The 25,567-nt window shown below is 43.3% G+C and overlaps 4 protein-coding genes across 4 annotated transcripts; 3 read left to right on the forward strand and 1 right to left on the reverse strand.

The window, feature by feature from the left end:
* The first annotated feature begins 221 nt into the window (after window positions 1-221).
* mcm5 (minichromosome maintenance complex component 5) lies at window positions 222-5,588 on the forward strand. The gene is made up of 16 exons (XM_041956440.1): window positions 222-523; window positions 1,362-1,488; window positions 1,596-1,724; window positions 1,817-1,989; window positions 2,076-2,231; window positions 2,327-2,496; window positions 2,594-2,765; window positions 2,852-2,963; window positions 3,098-3,241; window positions 3,326-3,391; window positions 3,475-3,651; window positions 3,733-3,845; window positions 3,956-4,084; window positions 4,180-4,322; window positions 4,525-4,652; window positions 5,101-5,588. Exons 1-16 carry the CDS (start codon window positions 351-353, stop codon window positions 5,200-5,202), a joined length of 2,214 nt encoding a protein of 737 aa, XP_041812374.1. The 5' UTR covers window positions 222-350; the 3' UTR covers window positions 5,203-5,588.
* On the reverse strand, window positions 5,554-7,156 carry hmox1a (heme oxygenase 1a). Its single transcript, XM_041956441.1, has 6 exons — window positions 7,043-7,156; window positions 6,907-6,965; window positions 6,686-6,797; window positions 6,398-6,613; window positions 6,047-6,319; window positions 5,554-5,871 (listed from the first exon to the last, which is right to left on the reverse strand). The coding sequence occupies exons 2-6, from the start codon at window positions 6,954-6,956 to the stop codon at window positions 5,716-5,718; spliced, it is 807 nt and encodes a 268-aa protein (XP_041812375.1). The 5' UTR covers window positions 6,957-6,965; window positions 7,043-7,156; the 3' UTR covers window positions 5,554-5,715.
* A 6,991-nt stretch (window positions 7,157-14,147) lies between these two features.
* foxred2 (FAD-dependent oxidoreductase domain containing 2) lies at window positions 14,148-20,966 on the forward strand. The gene is made up of 10 exons (XM_041957468.1): window positions 14,148-14,305; window positions 15,375-15,589; window positions 15,693-15,998; window positions 16,094-16,345; window positions 16,637-16,948; window positions 17,126-17,292; window positions 17,551-17,716; window positions 18,431-18,657; window positions 18,757-18,927; window positions 20,147-20,966. Exons 2-10 carry the CDS (start codon window positions 15,378-15,380, stop codon window positions 20,377-20,379), a joined length of 2,046 nt encoding a protein of 681 aa, XP_041813402.1. The 5' UTR covers window positions 14,148-14,305; window positions 15,375-15,377; the 3' UTR covers window positions 20,380-20,966.
* A 210-nt stretch (window positions 20,967-21,176) lies between these two features.
* Window positions 21,177-25,513, forward strand: ankrd54 (ankyrin repeat domain 54). The gene is made up of 8 exons (XM_041957251.1): window positions 21,177-21,851; window positions 22,363-22,410; window positions 22,484-22,582; window positions 22,983-23,054; window positions 23,285-23,332; window positions 24,186-24,310; window positions 24,408-24,515; window positions 24,665-25,513. Exons 1-8 carry the CDS (start codon window positions 21,461-21,463, stop codon window positions 24,737-24,739), a joined length of 966 nt encoding a protein of 321 aa, XP_041813185.1. The 5' UTR covers window positions 21,177-21,460; the 3' UTR covers window positions 24,740-25,513.
* Window positions 25,514-25,567: the final 54 nt, after the last annotated feature.

The following is a 25,567-nucleotide window of genomic DNA, read 5'->3' on the forward strand; positions in this document are numbered from 1 at the left end:
TACTCCTCATGGTTCCGCCTCCCCTCCGCTTGTGTTTTTTCGCGCCATCAGTGCTCACAAACTCCGCCTCTACCCCTAAGACACGTCTCCGAGAATTCTCCCTGACCTATAGCAGCAGCCGATAGTTGCTTCCAACCAATCAGAGGACAGAACAGGGGCGTTGCGACAAGCGACTCGCGGGAAACAGACGGAAAGGAATTCATTTTTTCCCGCGAAACACACTCCGAGCAGCTTTGTGTCTGGCAGTTCACATCCGCCGTGTTTTTCTTTTAATTCAGCGAAACTCGCTCACGGTTTTCAGACTCAACTCTTGTCCCTCCGCGCCGTCTTGTTCACCGAAGCGGTTCAGCATGTCTGGCTTTGACGACCCGGGAGTGTACTACAGTGACAGCTTCGGAGGTGGAGAAGGACCCGGCGTGGATGAGGGGGGACAGAAGAGGATCCAGATCAAGAAACGATTCCGTGAGTTCCTCCGGCAGTTCAGAGTGGGCACCGACCGCACCGGCTTCACATATAAATACAGGTGAGCTGATGATGATGGTAATAATGGCTGGTTGTAACTAGACATGAGAAAATGATTGAAGTGGAGAATGGGGATGAATCTCCTCAGCTACCTAAAAAAGATGAGTGAGCCAAGTGGGTGAACCTGATGAGACTAATACTAAAGGGACCTCCACCTACTTTTCGTATGATTTGGGGTCTTTTACCACTGAGCCTGTGGACACAATTCCATAATGTCCTCTGCGTGTCTGAGGGGAGCCTTAGCACCCTGATGATGCATTCAAGGTCAGCTCAATTTGGACATGAGCCTTAAGCAGTTTAACAGAAAGCCTTCAATACAAAGTTGGACTGTGGGTTTGGAAAGCAGTGACACAAAGGAAGCAAGTGGTCTAAAAAAAAAAAAAAAAGGCTGTCGAGTTGCATTGTGGGAAGTGTAGGATCTAGCATTTCTAGCTTGACCTTTACTAGAGCGTAATAGTGAGAATATGTCAGTTTCATTTGCTTCTGTTTTTCATTAGCTTTGTTTTCTAATGAATCGCCCACACTGCATAAGTGCTACAGTACATCACTGCGGTCTGTTTGGCAACAGTAGCTAGCCAATTTGGCATTTAAGAGCAGTAAAGCAGTAAAAAGCTAACTGTGTCAGCATTGGTAGCTTTGTGTAAGTAACATGTGTAAACTGGCTCTTTTTACTCTGAGTACTTTTGCTATTCTTTCCAAAATCTCAGTCAGTTAACTTAAACCAAATCTACAGTATCTGTGTTTGATCCGACTTCATACCTGCTGTACTTTTGTTCTTGAAGTATTAGAGCATTCATTCTTCAACGTTACATTACCCATTTTGATCATTTTTAAATCAGAGATGAGCTTAAGAGACACTACACCCTGGGGGAGTACTGGGTGGAGGTGGAGATGGAGGACCTTGCCAGCTTCGACGAGGATCTGTCAGACTGTCTCTACAAGCTGCCAACGGAGAACCTGCCGCTGGTGAGTGTGAAACTAACACACAGTGATTAGATCTGATTTACTTGAAGATGGCCGACCCCGTCATTCACCAAAATCTCTCGCCACGGCTCCTCTCCTCTGGTTTACAGCTGGAGGAAGCTGCAAAGGATGTAGCCGATGAAGTGACCCGTCCCCGGCCTCTAGGGGAGGAGACGGTCCAGGACATCCAGGTCACGCTGAAGAGTGACGCACACCACGCTTCCATCCGCGGCCTCAAGGTACCGACATACCTCTTCTGCGTCTCATATTCTTATATAGTTATCGCAGACCGTTTGATCACGTTTTGTTATCCTCCCTCCCTCCCCTGCAGTCCGAGCAGGTGTCTCGTCTGGTCAAGGTACACGGTATCATCATCTCGGCCACAGCAGTGAAGGCGAAGGCCACCAAGGTGTGTCTGCAGTGTCGCGGCTGCCGCTCCGTCATCAACAACATCCCTCTGCCTCCAGGCCTGCAGGGTTACGCTCTGCCGCGAAAGTGCAATACGTGAGTGGGAGTGACCATTTCAGCCTCGCAGATATGTGTGTCAAATTTTTATCCCCCATCACATCTAACACCTCTTCTCTTCTCAGTGAGAATGCCGGAAGGGTGAAGTGTCCCGTGGACCCTTACTTCATCATCCCGGACCGCTGCGTTTGTGTTGACTTCCAAACTCTCCGCCTGCAGGAATCTCCAGACGCTGTGCCTCACGGGGAGATGCCGCGCCACCTGCAGCTCTACTGTGACAGGTGAGGAGGGAAACTTGTTAAATCTGCTGCTGCTGCTTGCATAATTAGAAATGTGAAGGATACTAGGCTCAAACTGCCCTCCCTTTCTCTGTCAGGTATCTGTGTGACCGTGTGGTGCCAGGCAACAGAGTGACCATCATGGGAATCTACTCTATCAAGAAGATGGCTGCTGCCAAGGCCAAAGGAAAAGAGAAAAGCGCTGGTGTGGGCATTCGTGCATCCTACCTGCGTGTGGTTGGCATCCAGGTGGACACAGAAGGGGCAGGTAAAGACGACCTACTGCTCTAAAACGCTCGTGCACGTAGAAGGAGAACTATCGAACCCGGTTTGATAATGTTTTTGGTTTTTTTTTTCCCACCCAGGTCGTGGTGCTTCTGGATCAGTCTCTCCACAGGAAGAGGAGGAACTGAGAGCGCTGGCTGCCACTCCTAACATCTACGACTCTCTGGCACGCTCCGTAGCTCCCTCCATCTATGGCAGCGATGATCTGAAAAAGGCCATCACCTGTCTGTTGTTTGGAGGATCAAGGAAGAGGTGAGGCTGTCGGTTCTACTCCACATGAGCACAGTTGAGTGCTAATTTTCCATTTGTAGTAACGCTTTTATTTCCTGTCCCTCTAGGCTGCCTGATGGTCTCACTCGTAGGGGGGACATCAACCTGCTGATGCTGGGAGATCCCGGTACAGCCAAGTCCCAGCTGCTCAAGTTTGTGGAGAGATGCTCACCTATTGGGGTAATTATTCCTTCTCCTGTGCTGAAGGAGCGTCACTGTCGAGTGTTTTTTTGCTTGTTTATTCCCCCTTAACCAGACCTCCTTGTTAGTTGTTGTGCTAGCATGCAAATTGAGTCATCCTTGTGTGCCGCCAGGTTTATACCTCAGGGAAGGGCAGCAGTGCAGCTGGTCTGACTGCCTCCGTGCTGAGAGACCCCAACACCCGTGGATTCATCATGGAGGGGGGAGCCATGGTGCTGGCCGACGGCGGCGTCGTATGCATCGACGAGTTCGACAAGGTAAAAAGATTTAGTGTTGCGGTGGTTTATGTTTGACTTCATTTGTGCGACAGGATTAAAGACAGAACTGCTTGTGTTGTTCAGATGAGAGAGGATGACAGGGTGGCCATTCACGAGGCCATGGAGCAACAGACCATCTCCATCGCCAAGGTAATACCCATATCTGTATCTGTAAATAAACAGCAAGCAAAGCAGGGGTCAACAGGGCAAACTAACGCCGTGACTCCTTTCAGGCCGGCATCACCACCACGCTGAACTCTCGCTGCTCGGTGCTGGCTGCAGCCAACTCGGTGTTTGGCCGCTGGGACGACACAAAGGGGGAGGACAACATTGACTTCATGCCCACCATCTTGTCCCGTTTTGACATGATCTTCATCATCAAAGACCAGCACGACCAGCAGAGGGACATGGTGAGGAGCAGATGGTCGATTTGCCGCTTTGAATCCTTGAAAGCGGCGAGCTGTTTTTTTTTAATACGTATCTGTCTGTAGACGCTGGCTCGCCACGTGATGAATGTTCACCTGAGCGCCCAGACGCAGACGGAGGGCGTCGAGGGAGAGATTCCACTGGCCACCTTCAAGAAATACATTGCTTATGCCAGAACGTGAGTCAATCTAAATTTGACTGAAAAATTTTCTTTCACTCATGATTCATTTGCTCCCTGCTCTTACCACGTGTTCTTTAATATCGTTTGGTTTGAATGCTTTCTGACAGTAAATGCGGCCCTCGGCTCTCTGCTGCGGCTGCGGAGAAGATGAAAAACAGATACGTGGTGATGAGGAGCGGAGCGAGGGAGCATGAAAGAGAGACGGACAAAAGACCCTCCATCCCCATCACTGTCAGGTACTTTTACATGCTGTCTGTCACATCTGCACATCGGTGGTGAACGTCCGTCCCTTGGGACTCTTGAGTAATCATTTATGCGTCTGCTTTGTCAGGCAGCTGGAGGCCGTCGTGCGTATCGCAGAGTCCCTGGCCAAGATGAAGCTGCAGGCGGTGGCTGGAGAGGAAGAGGTGGACGAGGCCCTGAGACTCTTCCAGGTCTCCACACTGGACGCCGCACTGTCTGGCAGCCTCTCAGGTGTGGATGTGTGCGTGTATTTGTGCGTGCGTGTGTGTGTGTGTGGGGGTGGGGGTGGGGGTGGTATCTGGAGCCATCATGAGCTAGTAAGTTCCTGCAGTGTGCCGGCACCAAAGCTGTTAGGCCACCGCTCTGCATTTTAACTGAACACAGGGCATTATTCTATATTCTTAACATCTCTCCCAATCCGTTTTGTTTCTAGGAGTGGAGGGCTTCACTTCTCAGGAGGACCAGGAAATGATCTCCCGCATTGAGAAGCAGCTGAAGAGGCGCTTTGCCATCGGCTCGCAGGTGTCCGAGCACAGCATCGTCCAGGACTTCACCAAACAGGTCGGTCTGAGAAAGTCATAGCAGGGGAAAAGGGCTCATAGAGACAAGTCCTGTTTACTCTGATGGGTTTACCACTAAATGGACACGGTGGTTGTATACATTGCTTTGTTCCTGTTCGTTTATGATAAGTGTTTCATGTCCTGCGGGACCAGTCAGAGGTCGAAAAGGGGAAAAACAACCACTTCCCACTCTTGTAACAGAAAAAAAGCGATGTTTGGATTTGAGTCATGGGCTTGTGTGACTGTCACCCCAGACAGGACGCGACGGGATTATTTGCGCAGCAAACAAAGGCCACTTAATTTTTTGCAAAGCCATAAAGCAACATTTAAAACAAAAGGAAAATAAACCTGTTAGGTGTTCCTCTAAGCAAGACAAATAACTTTTCTGTTTACTTCAGTGAGTAATCTCTCCATATTCTGCTGTTTTTCCCCTCTGTAACACTTTACAGAAGTATCCAGAGCACGCCATCTACAAGGTCCTCCACCTGATGTTGAGGCGGGGTGAGCTTCAGCACCGCATGCAGAGGAAAGTGCTTTACAGAGTCAAGTAGAGCGAAGTCTCTTCTAACACACACACGGTATATTGCTGATGTAAATAGTTTTGATCTGCCTATTTGTGCTACTCTGTTTGCTGCTCGACATCTTTGAACAATTTCTGGTCTCAGTCGCGGTAAAAACTGTTCAATTCAGACTTCAGGTGGATCTTGATTCATGGCTGCGACTGTCTGGTTGAATGCATCTGAATTTATACTAAAACAGTGAAACATGTCACTGTTACAGAAAGATGTTATCAAGTGTCTGCACGACGTGTAAACAATTAAAGTGTTTGAAATCGTACCGGGACTTAAAGTGTTTCATGTTCAACACAGAAGTGAAAAGATGAGTTATGGAGACAGTTTTCTTTATAGGTAGGATTGTTTATTAAAGTTTGTATTAAAAATGACAACAAGTTGTGAAAATCACTGTTTCTGCTCTGACTGAATTTCAGTCTTCATTTCATTTGTTGCATTAGTTAATCAGTAAAGTGCTATTCATGTGTATCTGCTACAAGTGCCCATCAAACCCTACAACGTATAGATGCCCATTCCAATAGTGGTGAGGGTGACACACAACCCCACGGTGAGCTGCATGATGGCTGAAGATGGGAACATGGAAGCTTTGCCCTCTGACTCCGCTGGTTCTGTTGGGACACTCAGCATTTTCTGCAAGTCGTCAAAGACCTGGAGGAAAAGGCATGAGAGTGATCAGCAGGCTGACATGTTTGCGCTGCGTTTTTTAGACAGATTCACTTCCTCTTTTTGCTGGTTTCACTGTGACTTTTGAAGCAACACTTGATGCCTTTATTGGTCACTGACACTGCATTGTCCGGCGAATCTCCTCTTTAATCTCTCTTACCTTTATGTTTAACTCGAAGGCGTCAACGGCCTCCTCCAGCACCGCCGCCCTCTTCTCCTCCGTCAGCTCGATGCTGTTCATCCGGCTCCTGTACAGCCGCTTGAAGAGGTTGGGGCTGCTCACGCCGGGGAAGGCGAAAAATGAAAGCCCCTCGTTGCTGCTGAGATTAAGAGCTTTCTGGGTGATTCTCCTTAACATTTGGCCTCCAGATAGATCCCCGAGATAGCGAGTGTAGGCGTGGGCCACCAACAGCTCTGGGCTCTCTTTGCCAATCTGAAAATATAACGTGAAGCTGTAATTTCACAACGGCTCGACTCTGAGTGTTAACTGAACGTCTTCCTCTGAACTCACCTTTTGGAGTCTCTGCACATATCTGAGAGTGGCTGCGGGGACAATCACCCTCTTCTTCCAGTCTGAGCCCAAGAAGTGCTCCAGATCTGTTTCGAGTGATTCCAGACGGGCAAGTTCCTGAGGGAAGTATATCGGTGCAACAGCTGGATGGGAGGAATTTCTGTCCATCTCCTCTTCTAGCGCCTTATAGATCTCGTAGAGGGAACACAACAGCACCTGACGGAAGCATAGAGAGTGCCATCACTTCTCTCTTTCAGCCGACAAATGTGTTAGTTGGAGGTAGCTTACCTTGTACTGCGGCAGGGTGATCTGTCCCTTCTGGTAATTCAGCATCAGCTGTGTGGCTTCAGCTCTCTCATGGCTGTCCTTGGTGGCCAATTTAATCTGCTCCGATAAATCACTGGTGGGGGACACAAGAAGGATACAATTAATCAGGGCATTCTTGAAGCATAAAATCATACAGTGGAAAAACGTTAACCTCTGTGTTTAAAAAAACTGAATTGTCAAACCTGCCAACGTCTCCTGTCTCACTTTTCTTGTCACTCTTCATGGTCTCCATCTGTGCAGCCTGGAATGAATCAGTGATTCAGTTTAGTGAAGCACATTTAATTAATAACACTACGTGTGACAACGCATATAACCCACCTGTAACAAAGCAAAGTCTTGGTGGTGTTTGTCGGTCCTCTGACAGCTGTCGCCTCCTCTTGAGTTCACGTTCCGCTGTGGAGCCTCACAGCTCCTTACCTCCACTTTTAAGAGCTTCCATGTGCTCAGAGGGGAAGTGTGACTGCAGACTCACTTTATGCAGACGGCTGAGGCTTAACATGACAAAGCAAATGTGTGACTATGGTGGAGACAATCAAAAGCATGATTAGGCAAAAAAAAAAAAAAAAAAAGCTCAGTTACAGCCATGTGTTGCACAGATAATACTTACTGCGAAATAAGATAAGATCAACTTTATTAATCCCCAGCTTTGGGAAATTTTGGTGTAACAGGCAGCATCAATAAAAATAGCTAATAGCAATAGGGAATAGAAAATTAAAAATACAAAATAAGAAGTAGACTATGTATATATACATTTTACACCAAAGACCATAGAAAATATAACAGTACCAAAAAATTGTCTCCACATGAACAGATTACAACATTAGTTCTGCTTACATATCAGTAGTAATACATTGTCCTAATTAATTAAGATAAGACTTAATTAATCCCCAGCTGGGGAAATTTGGGTATTACAGGCAGATAGGAATGGCAGTTGGAAAAAAAGAGAAAATACAAAATAAAAAATAAAAGCTGACTATATATATGTACATTTTGTACAAAGGGCTATATAAAAGAAAAAAGAAAAAGCATATATTGGCACTAAGAAGTATAAGAAAAAATGCCAGAAAATATACAACTAAAATTCTATAGAATTACACAGTTTATACACAAATTGCACTCATAAAAGAGCCACTGCATGATGAATTTACTTATCTTTGTACTTTTAATACTTGAAGTACATTTTCTGATAATTCTGTATTTTTTCTTTTATTATTACTTTCTACACTCTGATATATCCACTTTTACTGATAAGGAAAGTACTTGATAAATGTTGAAAAAGAATTGCACAGGGATTGAAACAAAAATTGCACATGTTATGCATAAATTGAATTGCTCTACTGCCAGTAGATATGTGTCACAGTGGAAATAAAAAAATATATGCACAGTGTAGTAGTTAAGGAAAAAAGAATGTAATATTGCACAGGTTATAGCATATATGAGGTAGACAGTGCAAAGTAGTGCAAAGAAAAAAACAGTGTGTGTACACAGTGCTACATTATGCAGTGCCTGATTTGAATAACCTGACGGCTTCTTGCAGACTGGACGCAGCAGTCTGTTACTGAAGGAGCTACTGAGGGCCCCCGCTATGTCATGCAGGGGGTGGGAGGGGTTGTCCATGACGTATGTCAGCTTGGCTAACATCCTCCTCTCACCTACATCCTCAGTGGTGTCCAGAGGGCAGTCTAGGACAGAGCCAGCTCTCCTGACCAGTTTGTTGAGTTCTTCCTGTCCCTCTCAGAGCGTCCACAGCCCCAGCAGACCACTGCTTAAAGGATTCATAAAAGGTTTTCAGCAGTGTCCCACACACTCCAAAGGACCTCAGTCTTCTCAGCAGCAACTTTGGCCCTTCCAGTACAGGGCATCTTTATTGGTGGTCCAGTACAGTTTGTTGTTGAGGTGCACGCCCAGGTATTTGTACTCCCCCACAATCTCAGTGTCCAAACCCTGGGTGCTCACTAGTCGACTGGATGCAATGGAAACACATCAACTCAAGCACTGTAGTAAAGTAGAGTTTGAGACACTTCATATCACTTTATATTGTAGGGAAATATTGAACTTCTTTGTTCACTACATTTATTTAACAGTTATTTTCCACATTAAGATCTTATAAAATATGATGCTGTGCTATTCTATTAAAACTACACATTAGTATGAAAAAAATTGTCTCCACATGGACAGATTACGTCATTCAAGTTCTGCTTGCATGTCAGTAGTAATATAATGTACAAATTAATTAAACACTCCAGCCAGGCTGCGTGATAAATTTACTTATTTATGTACTTTTGATACTTGAAGTACATTTTCAGATAATAATTCTGTATTTTTTTATTTTCTACACTATGATATATCCACTTTTACTTCCTCGAAAGATCTGAATACTTCTACCTCTACTGAGAATACCAGGATGCAGACATGTATCAAACATGACTCAGTCGATACTTTCATGCAAATAAAGTAGTCAGAAAGTGTCTATGTAAACTTGTAGGCAGGGCCAAGTAAATGGAGTGTTTACCGACATAATTTTGTGTGTCTAACTTGGAGCACACTATAAATCAGAGGAACAGTGGGCTCAAGGCTCTCACAGGGGCAGGGACCTTCCTGAAGCGCACCGAGACGCCTCTGCTTACAGTGAGTAAAAGATCTTTATCACAAGCAAAGACTGATATCATTTTTTAAACAGTTTGAGTAAAAAATTAGAGAAGTGTAAGTTATATAATGAGAATACAATTTTGACTACTCTGATTAATTACTGTATCATGTGTCATCTGCTATCAGCAGCAATGAAGAAAATGCAGATGAATTTGTTTGAGCTGTTTAAAAGTAAGACATGTATATAAACACATAAATACATGTAAATCATGTAATGAGAATAGTCTAAATGACGGCGAGTAATAGTAGCATAACATTACACAGTAACATATGGTGAAAAGTCCTGCCAGTCATCCTGACAACAATGATGACAGCTCTGACAGGAGTACTAAAAAAGGCAGAATTGTCTGAAAGACAATGCATTTGAAAATTTGCAGTTGAAACATTTGAAAGAGTTAAAGTATAAAACAACATATTAAAGATAACACAAATAAAATGATATAAAAATATAAAAAATGTAAAATCATGTTTTTACACAGTGTCCCAGATTTTTTTTTACAAAATAAAAGAAGGTGAAATGGCAGCACAGAATAAAGCTGAAGCAGCATTTTGGTTCAGAGTTAGTGGTTCAAGTTTCAGTTTAGATGTAAGCACTGAAAGGAGTTGAGATGTCACTGGACGCGTAAGTAATACATTTTGTTCAAGTGTCAGTAAACTAAAAGATTATGTCAGTTCAAGTGTCGGCTGAAGTGTTGGGCCTCTTGACAACAATTTGAACAGGAATGTAACACCAACTAAACCCTGTCAAAGTCATAGCCTGTGTCTAGCTCAGGCATGGGCAAACTACGGCCCGAGGGCCATATGTCGTTACAAATTTTAATCCGGCCCGCCGAACTTGAACAAATTATATCAATAAACCTTGTTAATGTTTTATTTTCCCTGCAATTCTGCCTTTTTCCCAATAGATGGCGCACTCTAGATACATTGAGCTTTGTTGAGGTGCGGCGTATTACTCCACGTTTGCGCTTTACTCTTCGACCCTCAGCCCTTCTGTAAAGATGAGCGGAGCTAAGAAAATTTAAGTGGACAGAGAATGTCCAGTTTTTAATAAGGAGTGGACAACTAAATATTTTTGACTGAACACCTGATATGCCAAGAGACTGTGGCGGTGTTTAAAGACTATGATACAGCAAGAAAACTGACTCCAGACTTTGATGCGCTGGATAAAAAGGGAGACCAACAACACTGTTCCCACTGAAATTAAAAGTACGTTTCTCCGTTGTGTTATGTAAAAAATGCCTTTGAAAATAATTTCTTCAATAAGCCTTACATGTTCCATGTCCTGTCTGTTAAGGGATGCACATATGTGGTGCTCAGGTGCACGTACGTTCTCAAAACCAAGTGCGCAAATGCAGCGCGATCAAATATAACGCGCTCCACATACTGGCGCGTTGTCACTGTTCCGTCCTCGCGCTGCTCGTTGAGTTTGGCATTAGGGATGATTGAATAGAAGGAGCAGGACAAGTAGACCTGCATCTCCTACCGTTTTTTAAATAAAGACAGTCAGGAGGAGAGTGATGATGATGATATCCCGAAGGATAACACAACTTTCAGTGCTTTAAAATAATAAAAACATATTTTATTCATTTAATTTTCAGTGTTTTAAGAATCATTTCAATAAATAGCTCAGTTCTGTGGGACTTCAAAGACAGATATTTAGTTGTAAAGCTTTTGTTCATTTTCAATTGAAATTAAAGCACATGTTTTCTACATATCTCGTGATATTTTATTATCTCTTATGAGGTGGATTACCAAAACACTCCATCCATCTGCTCCTGGTCCGGCCCCCCAGTCAAATTTTAGAACCCTTTGTGGCCCACAAGTGAAAAAGTTTGCCCACCCCTGGTCTAGCTATACTATACTGTGTAGCTATACTGGCCAGGGGGAAGATAGTGAAATCAAAGTAAGGAGTATAAATTGTAAGCAGTGAAAAAACTGTAGAGGTACATCATTATTATCATGTTACAAATACAAATTTTACATATTAAGAGTATTGTATCCAGGATACCAACACTGGGATATGAAACTAAAAGAAATTTTCCAGCACCCTGGGCTGGTTACCACTGTGCACATACCCCTTACATTTATACAGTTAAACAACACGTTCTTCCAAGAGGTCTCTAAATGCAGCACGCACGCAGCAGTTGATATCACGTCAGTGCATCATGGTGACAGTCAGCAAAAAGAAAAGTACGGGCAGACAAAAGACAAGCCGGTGTGTCTAAATTAGTTTGCGAGGACGCACTCGCAGTTGTGAAACAGGCAAATCTCCGGAGTCATTACAGCTGCTAAACTGAATGAGCTGCTTGGACAAAAGTTCTTGAATAAAGTTAATGCTCTCCTGCACGATAAGCAGTGAACAAACTAACAGAACAAACTAAGAAGCTGAAACCTCACTCAGAAGGAGAGTTTATGAAGGTTGTTCCAAACTGTCAGTTTGTCTGGAATAATTCATAAAAATTAAGGAAATGGGACATCTGAATTTGCTGAGTGTGGCAAGCCCTTCAGATGTTTGGTGAGAGGTTTCAGGATGTGAAAAGTAAAGAAAAGGAAATGAAATATTTGCTGAAACCTGCTTATACAGCAAGTGGGACAGCAATTATAGCAGGATAGCACTTGCCCTTTGAATTTACATCACACTAATTTCTGTTTATTATTCAGCTCATGAAACCGCTCTCCAAATACCTGAAGGAGTTTTTACACTCAGCAGCCGTCATGGCCGACTTTGTTCATCCAGAGCAGAGAAATACAGCGTTTCCTCTTCCCAGTTGCACTTGCCACAGCTTTAATTTGCTTCCAGTGATTTCTCATTTGCTACCGCTCAGTTTCCACATCAGGTTTTCCTTCATCTCTGTGAGTTATTCCAGACAAACTTGCACTTTGGAGCAATTTCAATTAGTCTGGCACCAGCAGCTCCATGGCAACAACGAGGCTCTCCTTCTGAATGAGGTTTCAGCTTCTTAGCTGTAAGCTCGCTCGCCACAAAACCTGCCTGCAGAACACTGCCTCTGTCAGAATGTGGTCTTATGAAAGCTGCTTGTTGGACATCCAAACTCCACTGTTAACTTAATTCAAGTGCATTTGTCCTCATCCAGTTTAGCATATTTGTAGCTGCAATGACTCTGGAGATTAGCCTTTTTCATCACTGCGAGCGCGTCCCCAGAAACTGGTGAAAAAATATTAATTTGTCCATTTCTCTTTGAAAGCACAACACTCTCTACTCTTCAGTCACCATGATGCATTGACGTGGTATCAATGCTCCGCGTGTGTGCGCTCAGAGGACTGTGTTAGTCTACTATGTTTTGATATTTTCTTTATTACTGATGATAAGTCATTGCTTTCTGTTTTTATAAATTGCCTCACAGGCCAGATGTAAGGGTCTTGGAAGCCAGAGGCTCTCCACCCCTGTCCTAAACATAACCAAGTGGTTTTGTTGTCTACCTGCACAAACTGCAACAGAAAACTGGAACTTTAAGAAAGTGAAAATAATAAGTGAATATACAGACAATATAGCAATAAGTTCCACACAGGACATGAACCTCAGCCTCCCAGGTTAAAGTTCTGTGCTTGACCCAATAACCTGCTCCCTAAGTGGACTTTGCCAGCGTTTGGTCAGTTGCAACGATGGTCCTGCACCAAGATTACTTAAGATGTTGTAGGAGCAACACCAACCCGCTGATATCAGGTGAACTATAGTTCTTGGCGGGGTGTGTATCTGGCCGCTCTTATATTCGGCTTCCTCCGTGTGATCCGCTTATAGCCGTGCGGCGTATTTTACAAAAAACTTGACTTTGACTGACGTTGCTCTTCGTGCAGTACAGGTAAGCCTCCTCCCATTTGGTGAGATACTTGCACAAACTTTCAGCCTTTTTGGCAGGTAGTCCATCCCACTCACATTACCACGTTGCAGCTAATGTTGCACATACTGCCACCTGCTGTACCGGAGGGGAATGTAGCAAATATATCAGACAGTTATACCTCCCACTCACACCACAGCCAGCCTTTTTTTTTTTTAATTAAAAGTTAAAAATACAGATTTATGGGTAAGTATTTAAACGGGGGGACAGCATGAGAGCGGGTGAAAACAGGAGAGTTGACAGGTCTGCTACAGTTTGAACGTACTTCACTTTTGCCTCTTTCAGCCCAATTTGTTTTTTTTTTTTTAGTGACATAACATTCTCCCACCAGTACTCAGGATTTAAAGTCCCCCTTCTCTTAAAAACGTGTTTTGCTTGTTGCTCCTTCACTGGGATGTTTGACCTCCCTGCTGAGGGAGGAAAGTGTCTCTGTGCTGGCCTTAAATAAGCCTGACACGTGCGTCCACCGGCAGGATCACAGCTGCAGAGCCAATCATAGTACAGTATGCATCTTCCACAAGTGTGATGGTAAAACTTGAAGCCTCATACACTGAGAATTGACTTTTCCCTGGAGGAGGAAGCAGTTAAAAATTCTAAAATTTTAAACATTTGCACATAAGTTTTATTAATGAGAAGGAGCAGGTTGGATTTGAATCTTTTTAATTATTTTATTTTGGGGGGATATCAGACACTAATCATAATTAGAATATAGTATTTTTGTATTTGTAACTTAGTTTAATAAATCAACACTTGAGAGAGACTAAGTCAAATATATATATAAAAAAAAAAATAAACAACATGCTCAGGTGTTTGGAGACATCTTTTTCTATTCTATTCTATCACATTCTATGGTCGTTTCTAATCACGCCCCCTTATGCAAGCAGCCCTCCATTGGTTTTTGTTGTCCAAGGGGGAAGTGGGCCGTGCCACTGGATTTTTTCGAGGGCAGAATAAGAACATTCAAATACCCGTACCACGCTTTAAAATGCAAAATAGTAAACATGTAGCAGTCTCGACAGGTGTGCTACATGTTAAACCACAGATGTTGCGCGCGAGGGATCGACTGCTATAACAGGTAACGTGGATCGACATGTTTGTGTGTTAGAATGCGTTACCCGACCTCACATCTGCTCCAGCGGGCGATGGCAGCCGCCGCATCCTCAGCAGAGTGATATAACAGCGGCTGAGGAGTTCATGGAGAGCCGCGGGGGTGGGGGGTCCTCATCCTGAGCCCACTGCTGTCTCTCAGTAGGCAACGCTTACACATGTTTCCAGTCGATCGAAGCAGCCACTAGCCATAATAATTTTGGGAATTAAGCGCACCAGTATCGAGCCACGGGATGTAGTCAGCGCCGCCTTAATCATGGCCCAAGTACACATGCAGGCTGGGAGGAAAGAGGAAAAAAAGTAATAAAACCATATCAAAAATAACTAAAAAGGCATGAAATACGGGTGAATTTTCACCATGATGTGTGCTACCCATGAATACATCCACCGTGCGACCTCATGCGTCCCGGTCAGGATGTGCACAGCCAAGGTGCTGGACTCCTGCTGTGAGATGATCTCAGTGCTACACGCAGTTCCAGTGGAAACAGACATACAGCAGAGGACAGGGAGAACAAGGCTGAGCACATAGGTGTGAATGCAATCATTGAAAGCGCAGGTGAAAAATATAGATGCGTGTGTAAAGAGCAACAATGAGCAACAGCATCCAGTGTCTGAAACAGGCCAGACTGTTTCTGGAAGTTGTAAACCAGGATAGAGTAGCTCAGTAGTGCAGAGTGCAAAGAGTGCTGAGATACATACTGAATGGCTGATGTAATAGATTACTTTATATACATGAATAGGTGTGTATGTACGGTATATGCTTATATGCGTGTCTTTATGTAATATTCAATGTGCTTAGTTTTATATTTAATGATGATGATTATATGTACGAGCTAATAAACATTTTTTTTATAAATTATAGGTTGTAAATAAATAGTATAAATTACTAGGATTTAAGTTGATTGTTTTATTGCTAGCAGCAGGATGTTAAAAGAAGACCTACAGAGATGTTATAACAATAGTCTAAATGTTAAATTAATTTTATTGATTGTTGTTATTTATTGTGTTGTCGTACCACGTTGATTTGTGTCCGGCAGGTTATGGATTCGAGCCTTGCTTGTTTTATCCTTCTCGTCCTGATTGGCTGTGTCAGCTGCTTTGATAACCAGCACCACAATGGCACCCGCCGCTATGACTACTGTGTGCTTGGAGCGGGGCCTTCAGGCCTGCAGATGGGATATTTCCTGTCCAAGGCTAAAAGAAACTACATCATCTTAGAGAGGAACTCAGTACCGGGCAGCTTCTTTGCCAGGTAGGAAACGTTGTGAAAGCATCTCATACGGTGCAGGAGACACAAAAAATCCTCCTGAAACCCCCCTGACACGTGTCCTGACCGCTCTCTTTTGTGTGCGCAGGTATCCCAGGCACAGGAAGCTCATCAGCATCAACAAGATCCACACAGGGAGGAAGAACCGAGAGTTCAACCTGCGCCATGACTGGAACTCACTGCTGAGCGACAAACCTGACCTCCTGTTCAAGAGAGTGAGCACTGAGTTCTACCCGCCAGCCGATGCGTTCCCACGCTACCTGTCCATGTTTGTGGAGGAGCTCGGCCTGAAGGTCCAGTATGGCGTGGACATCGGAAGGGTCCGGGCAGTGCAGTCAGCCACCGGCAGGAGCTTCATCCTGACCGACCAGCATGGGTCGGACTACACATGCGGGTACTTTGCCTCATGCTGAACTTGAGATGAAAAATGTGTTTGTTTGTTTGGATCGTGGATTGCATCATGTTGTCCTTCTGTCCCCGCTCCCTCAGCGTCCTGCTGACAGCCACAGGTTTGTGGGTTCCTCAGAGGATAGAGTTTGTCGGATCTGAGCTAGTTGAAGGCTATGAGACCATCTCCACTGATCCTGAGGACTACAAGGACCAGGCCATCCTCATTCTGGGCAAGGGGAACGCTGCTTTTGAAGTAGCCCAGAACATCTTGGGTAGAGCAAGTCGGGTGCACATGCTCAGTCCCAACCCTGTCCGACTGGCCTGGCAAACACATTATGTAGGAGATCTCAGGTAGCGCTCTCTGGGGATTTCTTCCATGATCATCACCACACAACACAACACAACATCACCTTCATTAACACCACTAGTCGTCATCCTAATGCATCATTTCACACTATTCATATTTTTCTTTTCATAGCTAAAATGTTTCCCACACCTAGTTGTAGTTTTGCAGACTGCAGAAGTTCCCCTGGCTAGAAGCCAGTGTTCTACATTGATTGCATACTGTTGGTTAACTTAACACCGACTGTTCTGCATTGGAGCCATCAGCATTTCTAACGTAAACTGACTTTTGTTTTTCAGAGCTGTGAATAATGAGCTAATCGACACATACCAGCTGAAGTCCCTTGATGGGTTGGTGGAAGCGCAGCTGGATAAAATAGTTATCGCTCAACGAAAGGATCAAGGTCGCAGGAGATCAGGCGGCAAGAATCAAGAGACGAAAGGAAAGTTCTACCTGACTTTGAAAAAGTACATACAGGACGAGAAGAACAGCTCTAAGGTGACACGCGAAGAGCTGCCAGTGTATCACATTGACAACTTCTCTATGCGGAAGCCCTATGACCGCGTGATCAGCTGTCTTGGATTCCGATTCAACTTCAGCATATTTGATAGGTATAGATTTGTGTAACATGGCAGACTTATTGTATTGTGCACATCCATGCTTTAATTACATGTAATGTTCTGTGCTGTCAAAGACTGCCCCTCTCTTGTAACATATGTATGAAAGAAAGCCCAAGCTGTTTTATTTGTGTAACGTTCACATTTCTTTAAAAACCCAAATCTCCACAGCTCTACCTGCCCACCGAACAGCGAAAAGGCCAAAGGGAGGTTGCCGGAGTTGACGCCGTGGTATGAAGGGAAGAACACTCCTGGCTTGTTTGTTCTGGGAACTGCCGCTCACATCAGAGACTACCGCAAATCTGCTGGCGGCTTCGTCCATGGCTTCCGTTACACAGGTGAAAGGTGTTTGTTATTTTGTGACGTTTAGAGCAGGGGTCCAAGTTCAGAGTATCCGTTCTGCCACTGTCACATCTTTGTCTACATGGTCTTATTAACTGGAGGACATGTAGCTGGCAGCACACAAATGTGGATTCACTGCTGGGATGCAGACAGATTGGACTTTGACAGTTATGCATTTACATTAAGAAGCACTTTTGTGCCAAAATAATCATCAAGGTGATTTTTGACGACCCTGTATGAATTTTCTGCCACAGCACGAGCTGTACATCATGTACTTGAACAACGTTACCATGGCAAAAAGTGGCCATCCACAACACTGTTGACAACACAGCTGCAGTCCTGGATTCTGAAGCGGGTCGACGCGGCCTCTGGGACATACCAAATGTTTGAGGTGCTCGGGGACATTATACTTCTTCGAGGGTAGGCGCATATTATTTTGTTATCAGCAGTAATAACTTGAATTTTCCATCTGTGCTCATTTGGTCGTTAGATGTGTCCACTGTCATTTGCTGAGCTGAACTCATCCATCTATCCGTCCAGTTTAAGTTACATGTCCTGATCAACTGCTGTTCCCCAGCTGTTTCTCCTCCTACTTGCCCTAGTGCTGCCCAGACGCCTCCTCTGAGTTGGTCCAGTCCAGAGCATGGCCACTAGCCATGAGGCATTAAATGCCCAGACCACCTTAACCGGCTCACTTTAATTCATGTGAAAGGGCAGAAGCTGGATGCCAAGGGAGCAATTTTGACAAAATACATCTGCTTTATAACAGCATCACTCCCCACTATCACCTGTTAAGTGTTTCATTGTCAAGAAATATATTTTACCTTCTTTACCTTAATGATAGGTGTAAAAGGAACAACTCAAAATTTGTCAAATTAAATTTGTCATTCTAAAACGCAGTGACTAAATGAGTCCAGGCAGCACCAAAATTGGCAGATGATGTTTGAATTGCAGCATTAGGTGTAGTAATATCACCCGCTGTGTATACTCATTACATAGAAGGCTGCTCTTCACAGTCATAAAATCACCAAATTATGTAGCTGGAAATTGCATTTCCTTTTCACAATAAACACAAGTGCAGTTAATCCCTATGAAGCTCATAGTTTGGCCCTTTCTTGTCTTTTTGTTTCTCAGCACCCACTGTGAATACGTGACAGAGTATCCACTCCAGGCCTTGGCTCAGTTCCCCTCTATCTCAGGCCATGAGATCTCCAGCCACGGAATGATAGTTGTAGTCATGCAATACGGGAAGAAGAAGATAGACTTCCTGGGGCGGAACAGGGCTCAGACAGACTGGACCAAAGCTTGGCAATCCAACTTCCTGCACCCTGTTTTATACTACTACGACACACTTCCTACAGGTGAGTGTGAATGCTGATACCATTAAAAAACTTTTTTTAGGAATTAAATTACTGCAGTGTTGATGAACAAACTCTGATTTTTTTGTTTTTTTTCCCCAGAGGAAGACATGAAGCTCCGTCCCCACGACTGGCCCTTACCAAGGCCCAAGGCAATTCATCACATGGTTGAGGACTTCCTCACAGAATGGGAGAGTCCCATATCTCATATCCAGCCTCTGCGGCGGTTCTTGGAGCACTGTGTGCAGACTGACCTCAGGGCATTCTATGCAGGTAAAGTTGCGTCCTGCAGCTGATCTGTTCCCAGCCCCATAAAATATGTTCAGCTCAGAAAATGCCTCCAGCAATAAAGAGTGAGAAGAGAAAGCTGGGACAGAACACACTATCACGCAAATTTCCGCATTCAATTATTTTTTCCGCATTGATTTATTTATTTTATCATTAAAACGGTACAGCTACAACATACAGGCCAGTCATTCACAGCCTGTACTGCCATACGAAGGCAGAGAGCAGTAACTACAAAAACAGAGAAGAAGAGGAAAAAGAGTTTTAAAGTTTTCACACTGGCTGACAAACTGTGTAACAGATAGAAAGGTTATAGTGCCTTCATGTCAGGCATTTTAAGATAACTTGACCAAGCCAAATCTCATGAATTCCACTATAGAGTCAAAGATTGGCATTTACTGCTGCTCTGCTAAAATAAGCTAGTTACCTTTTAACCAAAGTAGCTTAACTGTATTTTATTTCTTCTTTCTTCTGCATCATTAGTTATGTTAGTGACTTATGAAGATGTCTGTCCATCTAGTTTGATATTTTTCAACTACAAAAGCAGCTCAGTTAATAAAACAAAGAGTCAAGATTTAGCTAATGCTAGCAGTGACTATCTCCCCAGCTAGCTTGATTTAGCTCTTTTGCACTAGCTGTCGTTGTGTTGACTGTGTCTCTGTGGCAGAGCTGTATTACAGTACAATTACAGTATTTGTATATGTTTTTACTGAAATTATACATTCTCTAACATTTTTATATGGTGAAACAGATGCAAAAATACAAAATAAAAAAACAGATTCTGCTCTTAACCATCACCTCTAACACTAAATAAGTAATTAGCAAGGTGATGAAAAACACTGCAAAACAACAAGGTGGACCAAGAAATGTAGGATACAGAGAGAGAGAGATGAAGCTTGGTGACATTTACTGTATTGTAAATCAAGTACAATTTTTGTACATTGACACACATGCATGAGATCTCCTCTACAACATATTGCCTGCCATCTCTTTCATATGTCTCATCTTAAAGGTTAACGTTGATGATACGTATGTAGTAAGACATTTAACATTTTTGGTTTGCAGCGTAGAGACAGAGCAGTGGTATTTTTTTTGTCCTGTGTGAATTAGTATAGTTTTACCCCCATCTTGAATCAAAGAGTGCAATACTGATTTTGATATCATCGATTGTAGTTTGGCTAATTCCTTGTTTTCTCATGTGTTTTAGAATCATGTTTCCGCTCATCCCTTACCCACCGCAAGCCGCCGCTGTTCTGCCAGCAAGGATACTTGAAGCAGCAGGGTGTCACTCAGACAAGTAACCTGTGGCAGCACGTTCTTGACGCTGAACTGATGCCTAATGAGCAAGATGGAAGCAAATCAGGGGCTGACCCCGCTTTCCCCAAGTACCTGGCACAAGCTGGAGCCTCCATGTCTTCAGGGCTGAAACTTGACTTCTGATTGTTTTACTCCAGTGTGTTAATACTATGATGCTGTGTAGGCCCCTTAGACTTGCTACTTCCAGCACCCATGATAAATACCTCCCCAAGACCAGATATTTTTGAGAGAATGCCATCCATACAGATCAGTGGTTCCCAACCTTTTTCCGTTTGTGACCCCTTAAAGAAAGGTGTTTGTACCTGCAACACCTCATCACCAGATGTAAATGTCTTAACACTTTACTATTTCAACCAAAGAGTGATTTTCCTTTCTTTATTCAATAATGTTTAAGCGTTCAAAAAAGAAAAAATATCAGAATACAGAAGAAACAAGTAAAGATTAGAGGAAAGTGAAAAATAGGCATATTTCCTCTTCTGGTAATCATCTCTTGGAAAACTACTGTGAAGCACTGGAGAGGCATCTTGTCCCTTGAAAACGCCCTTATTATTATTCTTCACAACATATTTATATACAATATAATATGCTCTTATCATATCATGGAAGGCTAGATTACATGAAGCTATACAGGTGGAGGGTGGCTGCTACAAAATGGTTATGCATTATACATTTGACATTGTTACTTGATTAAACATACATTAAAGAGATTTAATTCAAACCAATTCGTTTTGTGGAGTATTATTGATTTTTCATGTTGCGCACGCGCGGAGCAATCCAACAGGGGGACTGCTTGATTGGCTGTCCGGTGTCGTGGCTCTTATTGGACGGGAGCCAGTGAACAACGCACGATCTGATTGGTCGAGAAAGCTCTGGAGCTGTTGACTGCACAATGGGTGTGCCTCTTACTACTATCCGTTGAAATGGCAAGTGTGAAGTAGGGGACATTTTGGTGCTGTAAAGGAAGGTGTTCTTCTTGCTGTTAAAACACTGCAAATTACCCAGGATTGAAATAATTTAATGGAGGAGCGTTTGAGCTGACGTGCCGTGCAGTGGCCCCAGGCGTCGCTGACGGAGCAGATGCCATATTCAAAGTTGGCTCCCGATATTACTGACGGCTTATTTTCCTTTTTGCTTTTGCAGGTGTAGTAAGGACCGTATGTAGCGAGTGTAGTGTAAACACAGCATTCATATGTCACGATAAAGTATGGACGGATGGAGCCCAATCGTTGCAACTGCCTCGGACAATGACCGCTCCAGTTCCGAGGGGGAGTGCATGGTGGAGCCCGGACCCGGAGATGAAACACGGCAGGCGCTGGACAGAGAGCAGCGAAGTAACGTGGAGGGGGTGGACGACGGGGGCAGCGCCGCAGTCGGGTTCGGGATAAGTGGGACCGGGGAGGGCAAGGTGGTGTTGGGTCGAGTCGGACAGCGAGACGACAAAGAACTCAGGTACCTGCACTTGTTGTGGGAGCCGGGACGAGCGGAGCTTGGCGCCGGTGGTGTGGCGAGCAAGCTGGGGAAGATGACGGGGAGCAGGGCCAGGCGGCAGCACAGAGTGGTGCGGAACCTCGGTCCTATTGGGAAAGACATCTATGGTACGGGTCTTTGATAAATAAACAGTGTGTGTGTGGAGGCACCTAAGTGTTGGCTACGTAAGTTTAGCTATAAAGCACAAGCTAACGTGAACGTGTGTAATGATATTCAGACTTGGTATCTCAATATCGCTGGTGTGATGATATTCTGCGTATTTGATATGAAAGCTAGGCTAACTTCACCAAACAGGTACAGGTAGTTAAGTTTTATCACAGTGTGATACAATGAGTAACAGACAGAAATTACATTCAAGCTATGTCATATTATGATAAATAAAATGCCAGCAGCTATATAGTCTCATCTCTTATGATCATTATCGTGTCCATGCTCAGGGTCACACTGATGAACAGTATATGAACAGTTGCTGTTCAAACAAGCTCCCTTCTTGAAAGTGTAAAGCCAGCGTTTGGTGTGAATGATGCCTTTGTGGCTCTGCCGTACAATCTGATCCCATTCATCCAGTTGTAAAGCAATATTTACATATTTGTCACGTTTAATATTTTATCTCCACAGCTGTGAAAAGGCTGAGGGAAGCAGCGAACAGCAATGACATCGACACAGGTATGAACAGTGAGGCGATGCAGTGAAATGCTGTGCAAGTGGTGTCTCAACTGACAAAGTTGTGTTCCTCCAGTTCGAAAGCTCCTGCAGGATGACGTAGACCCCTGTGCAGCAGATGACAAGGGGAGGACAGCCCTTCATTTCTCTTCCTGCAATGGCAATGAGAGCATCGGTAGGTTGCTGATAAGATTGTCAGGACTGTATCACGTATAATGGATGTAATGGATGGTTGGGGAGCGCATTGTGTAGTTTGAAGAGCAGGGTGTAAGCTGCCGTGTTGGCAATAATCCACCCTGCTGTAGCGTCACTCCACAATACACTGAACAACTCTGTTCTTAGCTAAATTTATCAGTAAGAATCAGTAATTAATATATTTGTCAAGAAGTCATGCACCATACATTTTTAACATGGGTCAGTTTCCATTATCTGTTAGTTTTAGTCATGAATTTTAGTTCTTCCTTGGGGTTGGTTGTTGTTTTCATTTGCAGCTGTTTTTTCCACTCTCTTCACTTCAGTTGAGTCTTTTTAGTTGCATGTCCTTCTTTTTCCAACATCTTATTTTATGACTTTAGTGCAATTGTTGCTGAGACACGGCGCTGACCCCAACCAGCGAGACAGTCTGGGGAATACCCCCCTCCATCTGGGTAAGGGAACAATCAGCATGCCGTGAAGGCTGTAGCACTGTGTTCAGTAATGCATATGACTGTGGTTTCACTCTGAGGCAAAACTGTGCAGCTGCTTCAGGCTCATTACTGTAAAAAATGAGCAGATATACTGCAGAAAAACATAAAGGGAAAATTTTGGGATGTTTTAAAGCAGTTTTAGTCTTGTCTTTTATGTTGCACCTTGCCAATTTTGACTTGTGTTTCTGCAGCGGCCTGTACCAACCATGTGCCTGTAATCACCACATTGCTGAGAGGAGGTGAGACCACTGTAGAGGTGTTGCTCTCTTTGTGTATACATGTTGCTCAGTTTGCCATTACAGGAAAGGTCTTTGTAAGTCTGAAAATAAAGAGGAGCAAAATCAACTTTTTTCACTTTGGACTTATTCATTTAAAGATTACATGTAGACATATGTAAGGCTTAATGCATAAAGGAGAGTTATTCTTTGTAAGAAATTTCCAAAAACATAGAAGATTATCCTACCCATAACTAGTGACTTGCCAAAAACTTAGAATACAGCAAGTACCATGGGTTACCTTTAAGTGCAAGTTAGTCTATTCACACATTTAACCATTAACATTACATAAAGCAAAGGTATTGCTGGTTTCTTTCAGATAAATGCAGGATAACACAAGCACTGATTTGAGGATAGTGATTAAATTGTTATTGTGCTGTTTTTTTCACTGTTTGCGTGGCCATGGTGAAATTTAAATAATTCCTTGCTGCCTGTACATTTCCCTCCAACAGAAGGCTGCTTACAACAAGCAGAAGTTAATTTAAAATTATTTCAATTATAATTTGAATTATAATTACAATTTCAATTTTAAATTAACATTTACAACGTTCTGTTAAAATATAGTTCAGGTGAAGGACTGTAACCACATAAATGTCTGTAGCCAGCCTGCATGCTATAATGTCAAAATGTATTTAATATATCTCACCAGATTTTGAGTGATTTTGCTAGATCTATAACAACACTGCTCCTTTAACTCCTTCAGAGTTAATTAACTCTAGATAGTAAGACTAGTCTTCAGTTAGAATTGAGAATTCATTGAGACTGTTTGATAAGCATGTGTAACTGAGAGATCTATGCTCTTATTGCCTCTGTTAAGGAGCCCGTGTGGACGCCCTCGACCGAGCAGGCAGGACCCCTCTGCATCTAGCACGCTCCAAGCTTAATATTCTGCAGGAGGGAGATTCACGCAGCTTAGAAACCCTGAGGGGGGAAGTCACACAGGTACCGAATGCATTAACTTGCTTTTTTTTAGTGGATCGTAGCTTGTGGCTTTTGATAGGTCCTGATTGTTTTGGGAACTTTCTGCTTCCCTTTGCAGATCATTCAAATGCTGAGAGAATACCTGAACTTAATGGGCCAGCGTGAAGCTAAAGAGAGGCTAGAGCACATTTCGACACAGCTGCAGCACACACGCACCAAAGAGCAGGTGAGACCTACATACAGATCATGCAAAAAGAAAAAAAAAAAAGGTGTAAACTTGTGTGTTTTTTAGATGTACATATTCTGATTATTTATTATGCATTTACTTTTCACCAAATCATACATGGTTTTATGTGTTTTTGCTTTTTTTTTCAGGTGGATGAGGTGACCGATTTATTGGCCAGTTTTACATCACTCAGTCTACAGAAACAGAATTTGGGGGATAGGTAGAAAATAAAGTGTATAGAGAGCTGAAGTCTTGCTTCTTCTCAGGCAAGATTCTGCTCCAACAGCCTTGGCCAGACCAGAAAATTCTGAATCATGCTGCTTGGGTTTTCTGTCTATATTCCAAACTAAATATTTATCTACAGTCCTACTGTACTGGACATAACATTTGAACACCATGCCATCTTAAATAAGATGGGATGCTTATTTTGTTAGCATTTATAGCTCTGGTGAGGTTTTTATAGGATCCCTGTGGCTAAGACTAGTATGATAACAATGCTCACAAAGATATTGTTAACTTAGTTAAAATGAAATGTTACTCAAATTTCAATGCCCACTGCGGAAATCAAGGAGGTATCCATTTATCTTAAAAAAAAGGAGCCACATGTCAGCTTTTCAGAAAGGGATAAAAGAAACTCTCTTAGGGGGAATGCAGGAAGTTAGTGGAACAGAAGCTAACCCTGAGAAGCAATGGGACCTCAGCTTTCTATTGTGTGTGTGTGTGTGTGTGTGTGTGTGTGTGTCACAGCTGAGTGCTGACATGTTCTTTGCCTGCTATTATTAGCAAAGTTTTTTGACAATTATGAGACATGTTTCACGTGAAATGATTAAACAGTTTTCACTGTTGTATTTTTGGTTTTCTTATCAGCAGCATTTGTATCTCGTTGCCTTTTCTCTTGTACTGCATGTTATGTTTGTATGTGAACTGTACTGTAAAAAATGATCTGGGTGTTGTTGGAAATGGATACATGTGATTCAATAAATCAATATGTTTGGCTATATTTGTGATGTAGTGTCTTTTACACAATGTGAAAAAGCATGGTCTATCTGAGT

The sequence above is a fragment of the Chelmon rostratus genome, chromosome 17, assembly GCF_017976325.1.
Source record: "Chelmon rostratus isolate fCheRos1 chromosome 17, fCheRos1.pri, whole genome shotgun sequence".
In the NCBI taxonomy this organism is placed as follows: domain Eukaryota; kingdom Metazoa; phylum Chordata; class Actinopteri; order Chaetodontiformes; family Chaetodontidae; genus Chelmon; species Chelmon rostratus.

What these genes read in the sequence shown, in the direction of transcription:
- hmox1a (XM_041956441.1), bottom strand. Translation starts at nt 6,956, where the DNA reads ATGGAGACCATGAAGAGTGACAAGAAAAGTGAGACAGGAGACGTTGGC. An exon ending in TCACCCTGCCGCAGTACAAG is followed by an intron (nt 6,614 to 6,685) that starts GTAAGCTACCTC and finishes TGCTTCCGTCAG; the next exon opens with GTGCTGTTGTGTTCCCTCTA. An exon ending in CCTTCGAGTTAAACATAAAG is followed by an intron (nt 5,872 to 6,046) that starts GTAAGAGAGATT and finishes CTTTTCCTCCAG; the next exon opens with GTCTTTGACGACTTGCAGAA.
- ankrd54 (XM_041957251.1), top strand. Translation starts at nt 21,461, where the DNA reads ATGGACGGATGGAGCCCAATCGTTGCAACTGCCTCGGACAATGACCGC. An exon ending in CAGCAATGACATCGACACAG is followed by an intron (nt 22,411 to 22,483) that starts GTATGAACAGTG and finishes GTGTTCCTCCAG; the next exon opens with TTCGAAAGCTCCTGCAGGAT. An exon ending in CACCACATTGCTGAGAGGAG is followed by an intron (nt 23,333 to 24,185) that starts GTGAGACCACTG and finishes GCCTCTGTTAAG; the next exon opens with GAGCCCGTGTGGACGCCCTC.
- mcm5 (XM_041956440.1), top strand. Translation starts at nt 351, where the DNA reads ATGTCTGGCTTTGACGACCCGGGAGTGTACTACAGTGACAGCTTCGGA. An exon ending in CTTCCATCCGCGGCCTCAAG is followed by an intron (nt 1,725 to 1,816) that starts GTACCGACATAC and finishes CCTCCCCTGCAG; the next exon opens with TCCGAGCAGGTGTCTCGTCT. An exon ending in GGTGGACACAGAAGGGGCAG is followed by an intron (nt 2,497 to 2,593) that starts GTAAAGACGACC and finishes TTTCCCACCCAG; the next exon opens with GTCGTGGTGCTTCTGGATCA.
- foxred2 (XM_041957468.1), top strand. Translation starts at nt 15,378, where the DNA reads ATGGATTCGAGCCTTGCTTGTTTTATCCTTCTCGTCCTGATTGGCTGT. An exon ending in CCATGGCTTCCGTTACACAG is followed by an intron (nt 17,293 to 17,550) that starts GTGAAAGGTGTT and finishes TTTCTGCCACAG; the next exon opens with CACGAGCTGTACATCATGTA. An exon ending in CCTCAGGGCATTCTATGCAG is followed by an intron (nt 18,928 to 20,146) that starts GTAAAGTTGCGT and finishes CATGTGTTTTAG; the next exon opens with AATCATGTTTCCGCTCATCC.